Raw genomic sequence first — 18,662 nt, 5'->3', positions numbered from 1 at the left:
GCAAATCAACCAATATGGTAAGATAAAAATCCCCTTTAACCTGTAGGTAAATAATCAACTGCTTACTAAGCATTTAACTGTATTTTAAGAAATTTCACAGGGTAGACTATTTGAAAAAAATGTTGAGGACTTATATCTGCTTACTAAGTCAAATAGCATAGAACTTCAGACCACATTTCTGGTGTCACTGTAGACTGTAAACCATTCAGGTACACAAACACAGAACTCCCATTGTTTTCTGTTACATTTTAAACTTCATTTATAACGTTCACTTAAAAGAAACTGCACACAAATATTCATTTGTCATTGTAATTCAATACATAAAATCTTACTGCGTCAGCCCCAAGTTCATCCAATTTGCATAATCAGATTATAAATTAGCTTTTAGTTTGTTGGATTCTATTACTTTCTCAGAATAAAGTTTAGCAATCTCTTGCTGAGTAAATCCATATTCTAGAAGTATCTCTTCTGTGTGCTCGCCTATAAAAGGATCTCTTTTAAATGATGGAACAGCAGGGGTCCTTGAAAGAAGAGGAGCAGGTCTAGGACTTATCTCTTCTTGATCATTTTTAATAAAAGAACTTCTTTGTTTATTATGCTGATGTAAGGGAGCATCATCAAAGGATAAAACAGGGGTCACACAGGCATCAGTTCCATCAAATATACTGCACCATTCACTCTGTGTCTTCTGTGCAAAGATGGATGCAAACTTCCTCTTCATTTCAGGCCAGTCAGAGAAACTCAACTGACTGGGAAGTTTATTTGAATCCAGCCCAAGACCTGAAAGGAGAAAAAGCAAAACAGCTTAGTTTAGATAAAATAAAGTGCTGCCCCTAATTAAGTATGTTTCTCAGAATGCTATTATTTTGCAGACAGTTCTGCACAGCACGGCATACTAACTGAAAAAAAAATATTTTAGGATATTGACAACATAGGCCAGGGAGAAGAAAAATAAAACGTTATGTGATTTCCAATTAGAGTAAACATTATCAGCTGCAGCCCTCTAAGTTTATCTAATAGGTGCTCACTTTCATAAACACCTTATAAAAGCAGCAGCGGCCTAGAGGTAACACTTTGTCCTGAAAACATTTTCTGGAATAGGTACTGTGTTATCTACCACCTGGTACAGAACTCTGCTGAATGAGTTGAGGGCTGCAGCAATGTACTTAGGGCTCAGAAGCTGTTTAGAGTCCAAATTCATTGGGTATTTCCATGCTAGAGGTGAAAAGACCATGAGGATGGATATGCTCAGGCTCAGTGTGAATGAGACAGCTTGGCTGCGGGTGGCTACAGGATAACTGACCTGCTTCTCAGACCCACTCAGTCCAAACGGGCTCCAGCAGCATCTGCAGCCCACCTCTTCAGCACACTTCCCAGGTTCAGATGCTTCTGCTTCTGCTCTTGAATCTACACCCCTACACTCCCTAACTGCTTAAGGACCCAGCTTCCTAGGTCAGTCACATGGGCTTATTGTTTTTCATTCTACCATTCAGTCTCATATGAATAAAGATCTGCCGTTACTCCATTACACAGTTACGTCTGGAGATTGTGCCAGATGGAAAGCTGGCTGAATCTATGCACACATGCTCTAGTAAAATAAAACAATATGCAGAACCTAGAATTTAATATTACATGCTCATTTCCCAAGGACCACTGAAGACCTCAACTTTAAATAGTATGAACTGACAACATTTAAGCACCAAAGCCTCTCATTTTCCAGCTCGTGTAACCATTTGTGGTGCAAATGAAGAGAATTGCAGCAGGAACAACTGAGTCAACAAGGAAACAATTACAGAGCACAGAACTGTTTGGGATACCGCAAAATGATATATTTCACTCAATATAATCACAAGCAAAATAGTCTTTTACAGAGTGTATCTGGTAAAGCAATCAAGACTGGTTTCCAAGCTTTTCTTGTTCAATTTTCATCTAAAGATTTTTGTTTAAAAAAGCCTAATAGCCTACCTGGTACAGCTTCGGCATAATGGTTTTTGAAAAAAGAAAAATTAAATCTCCATAATTGCCACAGCTTTATTGAATCATTATCTGCACACTATTTACTGAAGCAACAAACTGAAAGCACTGTTTCTGCAGAAATTTTAAAACAGACTCATACAAAATAAACTCAAGTAAAACTTAAAATTATGTGGGACAATTGTCCAAAATGTAATGAGGAAACCATTATCATCACTAGCTTCATTGTAATTGTGGAACTATAATGTTCATCTATGCTGTGCATTTCTTAACAATGCTGTATTGAATTCAGAGCATTAGTAGATTTTTGAAACAGTACAGGTCATCATCACAAAATGTAGAGCTCTGTAGAAATGCTTCATAAAGATTCAACTATGTTTTTCAAGTGCTTTCTAAATTTTTTCCATTCTTTTAAATAGAAGACACACCATAGTAAAAGGTTTATTAAACACGTTTATAACTTTTGTGACTGTTTCTGCTTTTCCTATCAATGCAAAGTTAACTTTAAATAGTGACATTCACACAATCATAGAATGGCTCGGGTTGGAGGGACCCCAAGGATCATAAAGTTCCAACCCCCTTGACACAGGCAGGGCAAAGTTCATCCTTCTTGCCTGATACATGAGCTTCGTGTTCTGCATGCCTCTCCCAGCTTGGCTTCAGCAATACTAAGCTCATACTGCTACAGATAAAGAGGAACTTGCAGAAGCAATTTATAGGACAGCTGGAGGACATTCTGACTCTTTTTATTTCAATACTGAGACTTAACATTAGTAGCACATGCATCTTACACCAGGTTTCTTGTAAAATGCGAAGGTTTATTACTCACTGGCTGACTTTTACAGTAATAAAATTAATATGACCAAAAGGATTGCAGCATGTTTGTGAATAGGAGAAGGTCTATAGTGAAATCAGAATTCAACTCATGACACTGCAGCTATTACAGCAATTATTTATCATATCTATTTTTTACAGCTTCGGTCTTTCATATAACAGATTTATTCTTGAATTTTGTAAGTTTATGGTAAGAAAAAATTTAATTTTCCCTGCTGAACACAATCCACAAAAGCCAAGATTTTTCTCAAACCAAGATTTATTTTCTTTTTTAACATATGAAGTCTCCCACTGAAGATCCTTAAGAAAGACTTTTCCTCACTATTTCATTAACTGCACTCAGTTCCAGTACTGGGCTCCTAACTCTGAAGGAAAACACTGATGTGAATCAAAACCCAAAAGATGGTCTTGCTTCTGCTCACCAGAATTCTCGGGGCGGTGACAGCTCCTTCAGAAATCACTTCCTCTGCTCACTTCTGCAATCTTTAAATCTCCAACTGCTACTTTCACGAAACTCCTATCCTTGTGTTCTCATTACAAAAGAATGGCAAAAGTAACCTATCTTCTGAGTATGGACGGAGAGGCATAAAGAGGCTTTAGATTGTATCTGGAACAGAACCAGCAGATCTGACCAGAATTATGGGGAAAAAAAAGAAGTATGAAATAAAATTATGGAACTGTAACTGGAACATATTATTTTAAAGCTACTTCAAAGTAGAGAGTTAATACCTTGAACAGATGACTCAGTCTAAGTCAAAGCTCCTTGGGTTTGTGAAATGCAGTTCTCACAAGCTGCTTTTTCTTCCCTATAACATTCAAAAGCTTAAATTCTGAAGTAAATTTCTGTAACAGATATTCCAGAAAGGAAAAATATTCAAAAAGCCACAAGACGAATCATCTGCTCTAACTCAGTACATGGCTGCTCCAGAAAGCTTGCAAGCAGAGCTACTGAAGGGGGGTAATTATTCCTATGTGAAAGTCTCAGTAATTCGTAATATGCACATGAATACAATGAGGAAAGATGACTTATTTTAAATACAGTCTTGTAAAAAACTATGAGTTCAGTCTTGCTTTCACAGAACACAGAAAGCAAATTATTGACTACAAACAGGAGAGAAAATGTTATTAAAGACAAAAAAAAAAGTATTTTCTTAGAAGACAGCAGTCTGTATACTGAATTTTTGAAATAAGCACACTGAAACACACACGCAGCTGTGATTACACATTTCAGCCTTAGAACTTGTATAGTCAGAACCCAGAACAAGGGGAAACTGTTGCAAGCTGCAATACAGGAGGTTCCACATAAATAAGAGAAAAAAACTTTTTCACAGTAAGGGTAACAGAAGGCAGGAATAGGCTGTGCATAGGGGTTGTGGGGTCTCCTTCTCTGGAGACATTCAAAACCCATCTGGACATTTCTTGTGTGATCTGTCTTTGGTGTTCCTGATCCAGCAGGGGGATTGGACTGGAAGACTTTTCAAATCGCTGACATGCTGTGATTCTGTGATTCCCTAACTTACACCTAAGTAAACAGATATTTTATAGCTGAAATAACTTATGAAACTTCAGCTGTTAAAATTTAGCTTTTTCTACACATTTTAAGCAAACCAAATTCTTTCAAGCGTGAAAATAAAACTGTTGAATGTGGATGCCCCAGAATAGGCAGATGAATTTATAGTTGCTGCTCCAAATTTGTGCTATATATTTCTGAGAAAAATAAGATTTTAGCAATTTCCTCAGTAAATAGATATCTAGGTAAGACAGAAACTAATCAGTGATCACGATACACTGTATGAACACTGGATTCAACCATCTCAATGATTTTCTTAGATAATGTGACTGGCTTGCTGACAGAGAAAAGCCTGATTACTTCATCCTGGAGCAATAATCAGCACAGAATGCTTAGGCGGTCAGCAAAGGTTCTCTGAGAAAGAAGGACAAACCAATACCTGACTCCGTTATAGAATTTACTTCCTTTGATAACAACTATGGATTCTATTCCACTCCTGCAACTTAATCTCCTGGGAAGTATAAAATGCTGCAGCCATGAGTACTGCAGGCACTATTTCATCACCTCAAGCCAAACCTGTGGGTACTTGAAGATGAAAATATATTCTTTTTTTCCTTTCCTTTGTATTTAATATGGGAATTCTCCCTAAAGACATGTACTGGAATTGCAATTTCCTAACTTCCAAAAGAGGAGGTTATATTTTACTTTAGCACAGTTTTATACTTGTTTTTCATCTCCAGTTCTTTCTTGCAAGCAATAAAAGATTCCAGGGGTTGGATGAAAATAGCATTTCCAAGAACTGCAGTGTGAAATAAACAACTGTCTCTTTCAAGAAAGAGTAGAATAGAAATTGATCTTAAAGACAGACAAGATATTCTCAGGTCAACGAGAAACAGGAATACCACTATCTTCAGCCAGGAATGTGGATCTTCCAAACTTGGCATCTACCTGGATGAAGCACATAGTGCTAAGACATGTCAGTGAGTTACCTCAGGAGCCTGCCATATGCATTTCATACATCAATGTACAGCTATGCCGATAAACAGCCTTTTTTAGTCACATAGAACACAGTCACTTAGGGATCCCACTCACCAAAGGCATATCCCATCTTATGATCAAATACCTTCATGTCATCTTGTCTTAACTGCACTCCTGAGTTTCAAAAACTCCTATATAAGTGCAGGCCCTGGTCCTGGCACTGACTATGCTCTTGTTAGCACAGTGCAGCCGACTGGGGCAGAGCTGACAGTAACTGCCTATGAGAAGGTACTCTCTATAACTGATAGAATCACCCATGGAGAGACACTTAGGCACTGCCATCTTCACTCAGCAAAGATTTACCATGTTTAAGCCATTTGTACAAAAAAGCAGTCTATGGAACACTGTCTGAAAGCGTTCACTTTAGCTATTCTTACGTTGGTACTCCTCACTATACAAAATTAAAATTAGATTGACAACTTTTGCTATATTTCACTGGAAATATCACACTGGAAAATGAAAATATGTATTGAATTATTTTGAGAAATAAGATTTAATGCCATAAATATCTGAAATTAGAACACCACTTCATGTTTTAAGCTTCAGCAGTATTGATTCTGCACAGATTTATGGTATATCCTGAGCTGGAAGGGACCCACATGGATCACGGAGCCCAATTCTCAGCTACAAACAGCACCACCCAAATTCAAACCCAGTGTCTGAGAGTGCTGTCCAAATGCTCTGTGAGCTCTGGCAGCTCAGGGCTGTGCCCACTGCCCTGGGCAGCATGTCCCATGCCCACTGCCCTCTGGGGCAGAGCCTTTCCCTAAGCCCCTGCCCTCCCCGGCACAGCTCCATGCTGTGCCCTCAGGCCCTGTGTCTGTCACACAGAGCAGAGCTTTCTTATTGTTTTATGTAGTTTCTATATCCTAACTTTTTCTAATTTATAGAAGAGGTAAACTGAATTTTACCAACATATTTCAAAAATCTTAAATATAGAAATCACATCCAAAGCTGGATGCACACACACACAAAATACTCAAATTCTGCGACAGAAATTAATTCATAAAACTTTGTTTTTACAAAATATTCCAGTTTAACTTAATTATTTAATGAGCATTTACTTCTAAAATAAGTTCAAGCCGCTTAAAAATTTTACAGCAGAAATAACTGAAACTGCTTGAAATTTTATTTGCAGTATCAAAGAATCAAGCCTTCTTTCAATCTGTATTCACTTCCATTGAATAAAACAGTTCTGAAAAATAGTTCAGTAGTGCTCAAACCAAACCAGATCATGGACTACCACTGCTGTAATCCCAGAAGAAAAATTCTAATTTAAGTGTAGTATTTGACGTAACACGAAAGACTGAAAAACAAAGAAATCAATTCCTAGAAGTCTTCTGCTACCATACTACCCACTTAGTTTCAAGAAGTGTTTGGCTTTTACATAGAAACATACACAACTAAATTCATGTCATTCAACAACGTATTTCTGATGGGAAAAAACTATTCCAGGCTACTTACCCTTTATTAACTGGTCATAGAATTGAGGCTCAATAGCACCAACAGCCATGAATTTTCCATCAGAGGTCTTGTAGGTTTCATAAAATGGTGCACCACTGTCTAGTAGGTTCTCACCTCGTGGTCTGTTCCAGAGTCCTAAATTTTGTGATTTCCACAGAAAAGAACTTAGGTATGCTAGTCCTTCTACCTTTAGATGCACAAAAAAAAAAAACCCAAATAAAAACAACAGCTTCAGTAATACTTTAGTGATTTTACACCCACTAGGAGAGAACAGTAAGTAATTTTAGTTGAAAGAATAAACTTCTTACCTCTATAGAACATTTTTAACCATCAAACATTCTGTCTCTAGAAATCAAGATGCCTATACCAGTAAGCATAAATCCTTTAAGTATCAGTTTTCCTGTATTTTTATATACAAGAATTTATACTTAGGTATGTAAAAATTTATAAAATATATAAAAACATACATTTCTGAACATTATATTTTCTTGAATATACTGCTATTTTTAGAAGAAAAAACTAGAAGGAAATTGAAAGTTAAAACCTTCTTGTAAGATCCAAACCAGAAAGCTCATCTGGATCCCCAAGTTAAAAATCATATTCTCACACTCTTGTCATAGCAGTCATAGCAAAATACCAAGGTAACCTTTGAATAGGCAACTGTCTCATGAATACAACACTAGAAAATGTGGTTAATCCTGTTCCAGATTTCTCCTTCAAATTTTGGTTATGCAGAGCACAACTAGTTGAAAATTCAGGTTGTTCAGCTTTTATGTAATTACTTTTTCCTATCTTTACAAGCAAAACCTTACTCAACAGTTTTGCTCACCAGCAAGAACTAATTTCTTCTGACAGCATTAGAAAAATCGTAAGGGAAGATAAGACAGTAATAGGACATGATGAGAAATACTCCAATGGAAAAGTGGAAAACCTGTGCTGTGTAATTATCTAGTAAACATTCACATCCAAATGTAGAAATGTCAGTGAGATTGAGACAAGATTCCTCAAGCTGTGTGCTAGTGAGGATTGTGTAAACATCATGATTAAAATTAGATGACATTATATTTTAACAATACATGTACCAAAATAAAAAGCTACTAATTTTTCATATATATTTCGTCCCCTTCAAAACAAGAATTTAAGATCTGCAAATCCTTGAAGTATGAAGTCATTAAGGTTTCTTCATTTAATACATATTGCTTAGCCTCTTTCTCAAGTTCCTGCTACAAATACAGAAATATTTTTGCCCTTATTGTCATATGATGATGTTAACTTTCTTATGAAAAAATACTATGGCATAACATCATTTGCATGCTTGCAAAATGACTGCAAAGATATAAAAATGGGGCTTGCTTTATTATCGATCTTATCTTGCACTGCTCATTTTAACAAAAAATTACACAAAAAACACCACAAGTAAGGGTAATAACAAGTGGGGATAATACAAGAATAAGCTCGTAACTGTAAGTTAGATTTTGGTTCCAAAAATTTCTCAAAACTACTGAAAATATCTATTCACTGTATAATCTGCCCTGGAAATACAATAAAACAGGACTACTATTTTGCAATGATACGTGGATTTCAGAAATACCCCTATCTGGGGAACTGGTCAGCTACTTCAGCGTGAGCTCTGCTGCACTTCAGAGATGAAAGTGCCTAACATCCTCAACAAATCTCCAAAGGCATGCTCAAATTACACCACATATGCACATTAATGTGGTCACTTTCTTTTAAAACGTGAAAAAAAAAGGCTACATTTAGCCTAACTGTACAGTGATTATCATAATCATTAGGCATTTCACTTAATGATTTTCTAATGCTAAAAGCATGAGCAGCCTCTGAAAGAAGGACAGGAATCCAGAGGCACAGTTCCCCTGGATGACCCCTGTCAGCTCCATAAGCCTTCTGTTCCCTTTGCAGAATGAAGCAGTTCAAACAAAGCTGAGAATAAACCCACACCAACCTAACCTCTATCCTTGTGACTAAGGAACTCTTACAGGATGTGGGAGTTTTGAACACCTCCAGGCTGAGAAAGACCTGGCATCCCAGACTTCTGTAAGACAGCTAAATGCTTTCACCATGAGACTATTAGGCTAGTGATAATTACTACCATCTTTTCCTGTGGCTGCCTTTCCACAAGGAGGGAGTCACGTTTGATCAGATGCCTACCAACAGCTGCAGTCTGTGTCTATATCTCAAGTGTACCTAAAGTGCCCCCTAATTCATGTGTAAGGGTGCAGAGGCATCACTGTGCCTACCATACTACCTTGTGGCATCCACTCTGCATCATACTCAGTAAGTATTGTGCTCATTGTACTGTTATCCTTACAGAGTCAATGAGAAGAGACAATACATGAAGCCGTTCTGACCTGTTAATTCTTCTGAGGTAAGCAACTGACACACTTTTCTACAGCCAAAACATATCCCATGTTCCATTCCCAATATGCCAGAGATTTTGTAAGGACACTAGAGGACTTGTACTAAATCACTGAAGTATTTTTTAGCAACCAAGTATTAATAGTGAAGTAATACTCCAAATAGTTAAACTAGATGACCTTTGAAGGTCCCTTCCAACTCAACCATTCTATTCTGAACTACAAGAAGTATCTGAAGTATCTGAAGACTTGCCATATCTTTCTATAAAGATGCAAATCATTTTAATTTTCCTTTTTCACACTCACAATCATTTCTGTTGTTTCACAGTCCTCCACAAACTGGTCATTTTTTTAGTGAAGGGCAATGTCCAGTGTCAGAAAAAGTATTTTCCTGTGGCTTTAGAAATACTGATTAGACTGTAGGAATTACTTAAGAAACTTTGCTGGCTCTATTTCCTGTTTATACATCCCAATACAGTGTGTATGTGTTTCACAACAACACTACATTGTTGACTCATGTTCAGCTTGTGACTATTAAACTCCAGGATGATACTTCAGCCTATTGTTCTCATACTATATTTGTGCAGCTAATTGTTCTTGCTTAAGAAAAATACAGAGCAGAAGTCTCAATGAATTTCAGCCAATTTTTTTCAGGTCATCTCTCCAATTTGTAAAGGTCATTTTCAATTCTAATCCTGTCATCCAACATGCTTGCAGCTCTTCCCACATCCACATCCTCTATGAATTTACTAAACACAACCCCCTGATCACCACTCATCTTACTGCAGAAAACACTTAAATAATTAGAAAAAAAAAAAAACCCTCATATTCAGAGAGGAAGAAAGTGAAGGAGAGATGGAAAGCAAGGAGGGGAGAAGAAAGACATCACACTTGCCATGCAGGTTTCAAGAATAAATTTAAATATATATTTTTTCTATAATGAGTGTAAATGAGTGGCCTTGCACTTAAAAATACTACAATAATAATAATTTAGCAATCAAAAAATTTAGCCTTTATTTTACAGCACACTAATGCAAAGAGTTTGAAATTAATTTCTCAGCAATGACCCACAGCAGTGTAATTTTTCTAGGGTACAGTGCTTCTTAGAAGACACAATCCATCCCAAATTTACAAGCAGCTTTATCTAGGACAAAACTAATGCAAGTATTTTATTAGGATCATTATTTTTTCTTTAATGTTTTAGTTGTTTATTGCAAACTCTCTTTCCACATATCAAATTTATTCACAAAGTATACACAGCTAACAGTTTTTGAAGAAGGTAGACTGGTAGAAGAAAAACAGGGAAAGGCACTGGAAAAGAGCTGCAGCATGTCCCCCCAAGTTATAAGGATATCATGGTGACCCGTGAAAACTGTCTGCAGGTAGAAAAATACCAATGAGATTATTTACTGTCCCATTCCAAGTTCTCCATTTTAAACCTTAGTCAATAGCTCCAGCTTCCTCCTTTTAAGAGACTGAAGACTAGGAAGAAAAACAACAAAGTCTCAACAAATGAATCCAAACATTTTTCCACCCCTTCTTCATGACAAGACTTACCATACTTGCATCAACAACCTGCCCTTTGCCAGATACAGTACGTTCATACAGGGCTATAATAATGCCCAGTGCACACATCACACCTCCACCAGCAAAATCAGCTAGAAGATTTAAAGGTGCATATGGATTTTCACCTTTTCTACCCAGCTTTGACAGCACACCTGAAAGCAGAGCAAACAATGCAAACATAAGCTTTAAAAACTGACATTTATCATTTCAATTTCATTATTTTCAATCTACGCTGGCAAATACAGGCCAAAGCAAACTCCCAATGGTGTTCTGACTCATCTCCAGCTGCGTTCTAGCAAACAGTTCATCTGCTATTCGCAAGCAACAGGATATATGAAATCACGTCAGTAACGACATACCTGAATATACAAATTAATAAAGAAGTTAGTACCTCCTAGACAAAACACTGATCAAAAAAAAAAAAAGCTGATGCTCACAGATACACACAAAACAATCAGCAGACCTTTTAGGATTATAATTATATTTTCTAGGAGAAAAGCCCTGATGACAAAAAAGCATAACTTCTTTCTATAAAGATAAAAATGTTATTCAGATAATATAACTCCAAGGAAGAATAAAACTGTGCAGTCTGAGAAGTCATGCTGGTCCAGCCTAACAGCTCACTGTTGCTACCAAAACAAACTGTCCAGTCCAGCCAGCTTTCAACCTTTCTTGTACCAGCATTTTATATTTGTCAGATCTCTTGCTTCAACTCAATTTCCTTAAGAAAAACATCCTTTTTTTCCTTTTTTTTTTTTTAATTAATAGGGAGGTGAGTCAGTTTCCGAAGGGATTAAGCAAGCACCAGACCTGACTGAAGAAACAAGCTGGGAGCAGCAAAAGGAGAAAGAAACCTTCCTTTCATTGACAGGTATGCTTTAGATCCGGCCAGCTGTTTCACCAGATGGCATCTGAGGTTATTTGAGCTACCTGCAAGTAACTTCTCAGTGAATTCCTGAGTCTTGACTTACGAGAAAAATAACACTTCATTCAACATAAAATTTTACAGCTTACCTGATAAAGCCATGTAATTGATGTCATGACCTGCAGACTTGGCATATTTTCCTGTCTGACCAAATCCAGTAAGTCTAGCATAGATGAGTCTGGGGTTCTCATGCAGAAGGACCTCTGGACCAAGACCAAGTTTTTCCATGACACCTTAATGAGACAAAGCACAGAATCCTAATTTACATTTACTAATATAGATGATTCAAGAACTAATCATAAAACAATTGAAATGAACTGCAACTTCTGAAATAATACATTCTAAATAATTGTTCATATTAAAATATTAACAGTCAGAATGTCACAGATTACCAGCAAACTGCATACATTTTGAATGTAAGCCAATTAAGTGGAAACAAAGATTTAGGGTCATTTCTTATTTTTCTACTTTGTTGTTGGTTTTGTTTTCCAAAAACAGGCCATCAGCTTACTCTGCCCTATAGTAGAAAGCTATTGAAGGTAGCTTTAAAACAGCTTCTCACCAAAAAGAGTTGATTCTTACATTTTCCACATCCAGGTGACATGATACCTCTTTTATTTTTCACAGGAATATATTTTCCTCATCACATTAGCCTCTCAGTACAATGAGCATTCCTATGTCTTTTAACTCACTGACGCAAATGGACCATGCCACTGAATATTACACAAATTAATTGTAATAATTACACAAAAGAAAATGTGTTCTTCTCTAATGCAGAGAAAAAGGAACTTTAAGAAATCAATAGGTTTGATCAGCATGGACTTAGAGTAATCAAGCCTAAATTTTTGATCTTGCATTAACAATGGATTTAAAAGAAGCTGATTCAAGTTGAAGATGCAGATTTTTATTGGCTCACTGCTTTCTAGTCAAACTACAAGCTACTATCTGTATTGCGAATGCTGGGAGATTCAATTCAGAGAGGAAAGGATTGACTCACCATAAAATCACAAAATCACCAGGGTTGGAAAAGACCTCCAAGATCATCTAGACCAACCATTCATCTACCACCAGCATTTCCCCACTATACCACGTCCCTCAGTACAACTAAATGCTTTCTGAACATCTCTAAAGATGTTCACTCCACCACCACCCTGGGCAGCTAGTTCCACTGCCTGACCACTCTCTGGGAGAAGAAATTTTTCCAACTATCCAACCTGAACCACCCATGGCACAACTTCAGGCCACTCCCTCTAGTCCTATCACTCCTTACGTGGGAGAAGAGGCTGACTCCCACCTCTCCATAACTTCCTTTCAGGTAATTGTAGAGTGCAATAAGATCTCCCGAGTCACTTTCAGACTGAACAATCTCAGTTCCCTCAGCCAGTCCCCTTAAGATATGTGCTCCAGACCCTTCACCAGCCTTCCTGGACATGCTCCAAGGCCTCTTGTAGTGAGGGGTCCAAAACTGAACACAGTACTCAAGGTGCGGCCTCACCAGAGCATAGTACTCAGGGATGATCACCTCCCTGCTCCTGCTGGCAATGCTATTTTTGATACAAGCTAGGATGCCACTGGCCTTTGTGGCCACCTGGGCACACTGCTGGCTCATGTTTAGTCAACACTGACAAGCAGTCCATTTCCTCCACATGGTCTTCCAGCCACTCTGCCCCAAGCCTGTAACATTGTCTGGGGTTGTTGTGGCCAAAGTGCAGGACCTGGCACCTGGTCATGGTGAGTGGTGTTGACTACATCATTGAAGAGACAGGTTTTAGTAGTAGGTGACTCCTCCCTACAGGGAGCTGAACATGCTAAGCTGACTCTTCTTAGAGAAGGCCGCTGTCCTCCTGGGGCTCTGGATGTCACCAGGAAACTACCTGCCTCAGTATGGCCATCAGACCACAACCCCGTACGGCTTTTCCACATAGGGAGAGAATAAACAGGTACACATGGGTGAAGGGATATCAAATGGGACTTCAGGGCACTGGGATAATGGCTAAAGGAATTGAATGCACAGACCACCCATTTTGAAAAAGGGTAAGAAGAAGATGAGAAGAAGACAACCCTGGGAACTACTGGCCTGTCAGTCTCACCTCTGTGCCAAGGAAGGTCACAGAGCAGATCCTCTTGGAAGCTAAGTTAAGGCACATGGACAGCAGTGAGGTGATATGGGAGAACCAGCATGGCTTCACTAAGGGCAAATCCTGCTTGACCAACCTTGGTGGCCTTCTATGATGGTATCACCACATCAATGGACAAGGGAAGAGCCACTGATGTCATCTATCTGGACTTCAGTAAGGCCTATGACACAGTACCCCACAAATCCTTCTCTCCAAATTGGAAGGATGTGTATTTGATCAGTACTGTTCAATGAACAAAAAACTAGATGCAGGATTGAGTCCTTGGAGTGGTGGTCAATGGCTTCAGGTCTGGATGGAGACTGGTGACAAGTGGTGACCCCCAGGAGTCAGTACTGGGGCCAGTACTCTTTATTACTTCATCAGTGACACTGACAGTACAGTCAAGTGCACCTTCTGCAATTCTGCTGATGACAGCAAGCTGTGGGGTGCAGCTGACACATCAGATGGACAAGATGCCATCCAGAGAGCAGCACTGAGCAGTGAGCCCAGGTCAACCTCATGAGGCTCAAAAAATCCAAAAGCAAGATCTTGCACCCAGTCAAGGTAGCCTTCACTAGCAGTAGTAAGCTGGGGGATGAAAGGATTGAGAGCAGCCTTAATGAAAAAGTCCCTGGGGTACTGGTGGATGGGAAGCTGGACATGAGCCAGCAGTGCACCCTTGTAGCCCAAAAAGCCAACTGTACTCTAGGCTACATAACAGAAGTGTGGTCAGCAGTGTGAGGGAGGTGTTCCTGCCCCTCTACTCTGCACTGGTGAGGCCTCACCAGGAGTTCTGCCTCCAGATGTGAAGTCCTCAGTACAGGAAGACACAGACTTGCTGGAGCGCATCCAGAGGAGGGCCACAGAAAGGATCCACGGAATGGAACACCTCTCACATAAGGACAGGCTGAAAGAGTTGGGGCTGTTCAGCCAGGAGAAGAGAAGGCTGTGATGTGACCTGACAGAAGCCTTTCAGTACCTAACAGGGAGCTACAAGAAAGAAGGGGACAGACTCTTTAGCAGGTTCTGTGGTGACAGAATGAAGGGAAATTGCTTCAAACTCAGGGAGAGTAGACTGAGGTTGGATATGAAGAGAAAGCCTTCTACAATGAGGTGTTGAGGCAGTGGATCAGGTTGCTTAGAAATGTGATTGATGCCCTGTCCCTGGAGACTTCCAAGCTGAGGCTGGATCAGGCTCTGAGCAACCTGATCAAGCTCTGCATCTTCCTGTTCATTGCAGAGGAGTTGGACTAGATGACCTTTAACGGTCCCTTCCAACTCTAAGGATTTTGTGATTCTATGAACTTCATCCTTATTGGCCTAAGGCCAGTGATCCAGCCTGTCCATCCCTCTGTGGGGCCCTCCTTTGCCCAGGCAGATCAACGCTTCCACCCAGCTCGGTGTCATCTTCAAAATTACTGAGTATCCACTCAATCCCCTTGTCTAGGTCATCAGTAAGGATATTAAGCAGGACAGGTCCCAATACTGACATAACTGATATGTGTGTTCTACTCCACAACCTATTGCAATTTTTTTCACAGACTGTTTATAGAATTAGTACATCTTCAAATTCCTCAAGATTTACTTCTCTTGTATTACCAGGCAGTGCAAATATTTAACATTATGGAAAAAGGGATTATATTTGGTACCACAATTCTACAAAATCACACCTATTCTGAAAATCAAGGTCTGTCTAATTACCAAGAGGAAATGAAAGAAAAAATCAGCCTTAGTAAGGACAAAATTTTTTAGGATTCATAACCATGTCCTTAAAATAGGAACTGGGGACTGAAGCTTCACACAAGCTTCAGGACTGGCTTGTCTAAAAGCTTCTTTCAATTGAAAGAGTTACTGACAGAACCAAATAATACTCCATGCACATATTTCTCAACAGAGTATAGAACTGGCTCAGAATACATGAAGTCAAAAGCTACTTTCTGCTGAATCTCTCACCATATGAGCAAGATTTTCAAGCACCAGTGAGGACTGGGGGTTAAACAGTCACTCTACCACAAGACCACTGTCTAAAGGTCTGTACATGTACATGCATGCCTAAAGAAACTCCTGCCACCTGGGCCCTGCTTATCCCTATGGTTCACATTAGCTTTATGCTAGATCACACATTTACCTCCTATACTTTTAGGCCCATAAACCCTAATTTCTCTAAGGATGGGGCATCCACCACATCTCCAGGCAACCTGTTCCAGCATCTCACCACCCTCACTGTCAAGAGCTTCTGTAAACCCAATCTAAATCTTCCTTGTTAGAATGAAGTCATTCCCCTTGTTCTGTCACAACAGACGCTGCTGAAGACTGTCTCCCTCGTTCATGCAGCCTTTATTTACACACTGCGAGGCCACAATCAGGTAACCTCAGAGCTCTCTCTTTTCCAGGCTGCACAGCCCCATCTCCCTCATTCTGTCCTCGTATGGAAGATGTTCTCTTCCTTGGAACCAGAAATTCCTAAAGTTAAACAGACGGTTTACGAATGAACAAAGCATCTCGCGCACATCTGCTGCCTACAGAGGAATCGTATGCTCCAACACTGCCCACTGTGTTCACCTCACAGGCGCGAGCAGGGCTGACAGCCAATGCAGCACTGCTGTGCACCCTCACACACGCCTTCTTGTTTCAGACGCACAGACGCCACCAAGCACCATTTGCTCAGCCTGCCCCAGGCACTGCAGCAAGGCCCGGCAGAGCACTGTTTCTGCCTTTGGTGCAGCCGGGCTGATGGATTCCTCAGATCCCCGTCTGTCCCACAGACCTACCCGTTTCCCCTAGAGACACTGGCAAAGCTACAAACGGAGGGAATCCCCCCGGCACTGCACCCGCCCCCTCCCTCTCCCTCTCCGCGCGCCGCTGACTCTCCTCAGCCCCTCTCCCTCTCCTCAGCCCCTAACCCGGGGCTCCGCCGCCGCCTCACCGTGGCGGAAGGGCTCGATCAGCACGTCCGCCCCGCCGCACAGCCGCCTCAGGGCCGCCGCTCCCGGGGGCCGTTTGAGGTCGAGCGCCAAGGAGCGCTTGCCGCGGCCCTGCACGTCGGTGCCCACGGCGGAGCGTGGAGCCCGGTCCACCCGCACCACGCGAGCGCCGAAGTCGGCGAGGATCATGCCGCAGAGCGGCGCCGGCGCCAGCCCCGCCAGCTCCAGCACGCGCAGCCCGCTCAGCGCCATGGCGCGGCCGCTGCCTGCCGAGCGCCGAGACATCGATCCCCGAGCGGACGCAGTGCGGAGGAGAGCTGCGGTGGTCGTTTTTCCTTGCTTTGCGAAGCTGTCGTGGAGGGTTGGGGCGTTCTTCAGCCTCCCCGTGCCATACTCCGGGATATTGGTTGTTGAGATAATAATAAGAACTTTTTTTTTTATTCTTTCTTTTTCCACCACCAGATTTGCCCTTTAGCTGGCTGCCTGGGCCTGCTACAGCTGCTGTAATCTCTGCCCGAGAGGCAGTGCCCGCTGGCAAACATCTTAACCATCTAGCAGATTGCCTTCAACAGAATCACAGAATAGTTTGAGTTGAAAGGGAGCCTTAAAGATTATTTATCTAGTCCAAATCCCCTTCAATGAATGCAGACATCTGCAATTAGATCAGAATGCTCAGAGTCTGCTCAGGTCTCATCTACAGTGTCCTCAGGGATGGAGCACCCACCTCCTCTCTGGGCAACCTGTTCCAGAGCCTCACTTATTTAAAAAAAAAAAAAAAAATTATATCCAATCTAAATCTCCACTCCGTTAGTTTGAAGGCATTTCCCCTCATCCTGTCGCAACAGATGCTGCTGAAGAATCTGTCCCTGTCATTCTTTTAGCCTTTATTTAGATAGTAACAGGCCACTCTCAGGTCTCGCTGGAGCCCTCTCTAGCCTGAACAGCCCCACCTCTCCCAACCTGGCCTCCAGATAACATGGTCAAGACAGCGCTGGCACAACTGCTTACAGCAAATATGTCATTGTGGTTTTAAATAAATAAAAATTTTAACAAAGATTTTAGGGCTTAAAGCTTTCCATCAGCTCAGCAGTGCCATCTTCACTGTGGGGGCCATCAGCCCAGCCCTGCACCCATCAAGAACAACGTGGATCTTCAGCCAGAAATGTCTCCTGTCTTACCACAGATTCATAAAATGGCTCAGGTTGGAAGGAACCTTAACAATCATCTAGTTCCAAACCCCAGCTGTGGGCAGGGGCACCTCCCACTTGACTGTGTTGCCCAGAGCCCCATTCAACCTGACCTTGAACACCTCCAGGGATGGGGCATCCACAGCTTTTCTGGGCAGTGTCAGTACCTTTTTCTGGCCTGTGCCAGTACCTACCACCTTCACTGTGAAGAATTTCTTACTAATGTCTAATCTAAATCTGTCCTCTTTTGGCTTAAATACACTACCCCTTGTCCAATGACTTCACTATATGACAAAGTGTCCCTTTATAGATTTTTTTGTAGGCTCTTTCTAGGTACTGGAATGAAGTCTTCCTGATGATTTTGCCACTTACCCTGTGCACAGGACAGGTGCTTGTTTTTGGTTAAATCAAACCAGATTTAATAAAGCCTGTATTCATGTACAGTTGCTCTTTTAATGCTGCCTGTCTGAAAAGCAGCCACATTTGACTGGAGGCCATGGTCATTTTGGTTTTGTTTGTCTGTTCATAAGAGTGGACATCCACCTGGGAAACGCAATGGAGCCGACTTCAAAGTAACAGAGTTTTGGAAATGTATGTCCCACTCCCAGTCTCTAAGGTTAGCAGAGGAAAGAGGCCCTTAAAGACAATTTTGTGTTTAGTTTCATTTATTTCTGAGCTACTTGGACTAGAAAAATGAGTCAAAGCTCCAAATGCAAATGATGAATTTGCTTTAACTCTGCGATAGCAA

At 40.7% G+C, this 18,662-nt stretch overlaps 2 protein-coding genes across 2 annotated transcripts in view; both read right to left on the bottom strand.

Moving 5' to 3' along the window:
- NPR3 (natriuretic peptide receptor 3) overlaps nucleotides 1-18,662 on the bottom strand; it is a 466,739-nt gene that overhangs the window by 294,435 nt on the left and 153,642 nt on the right. The window lies entirely within an intron of this gene.
- AMACR (alpha-methylacyl-CoA racemase) lies at nucleotides 96-16,997 on the bottom strand. The gene is made up of 5 exons (XM_065739993.1): nucleotides 16,730-16,997; nucleotides 11,776-11,919; nucleotides 10,753-10,913; nucleotides 6,821-7,007; nucleotides 96-780 (listed from the first exon to the last, which is right to left on the bottom strand). The coding sequence occupies exons 1-5, from the start codon at nucleotides 16,977-16,979 to the stop codon at nucleotides 371-373; spliced, it is 1,152 nt and encodes a 383-aa protein (XP_065596065.1). The 5' UTR covers nucleotides 16,980-16,997; the 3' UTR covers nucleotides 96-370.

Source organism: Cyrtonyx montezumae, unplaced genomic scaffold (assembly GCF_038088225.1).
Source record: "Cyrtonyx montezumae isolate F1298 unplaced genomic scaffold, pur_monq_1.0 scaffold_25, whole genome shotgun sequence".
Lineage (NCBI taxonomy): Eukaryota > Metazoa > Chordata > Aves > Galliformes > Odontophoridae > Cyrtonyx > Cyrtonyx montezumae.
Note: the sequence above shows the minus strand (reverse complement) of the source record. Positions and strands in the feature narration are given on the sequence as shown.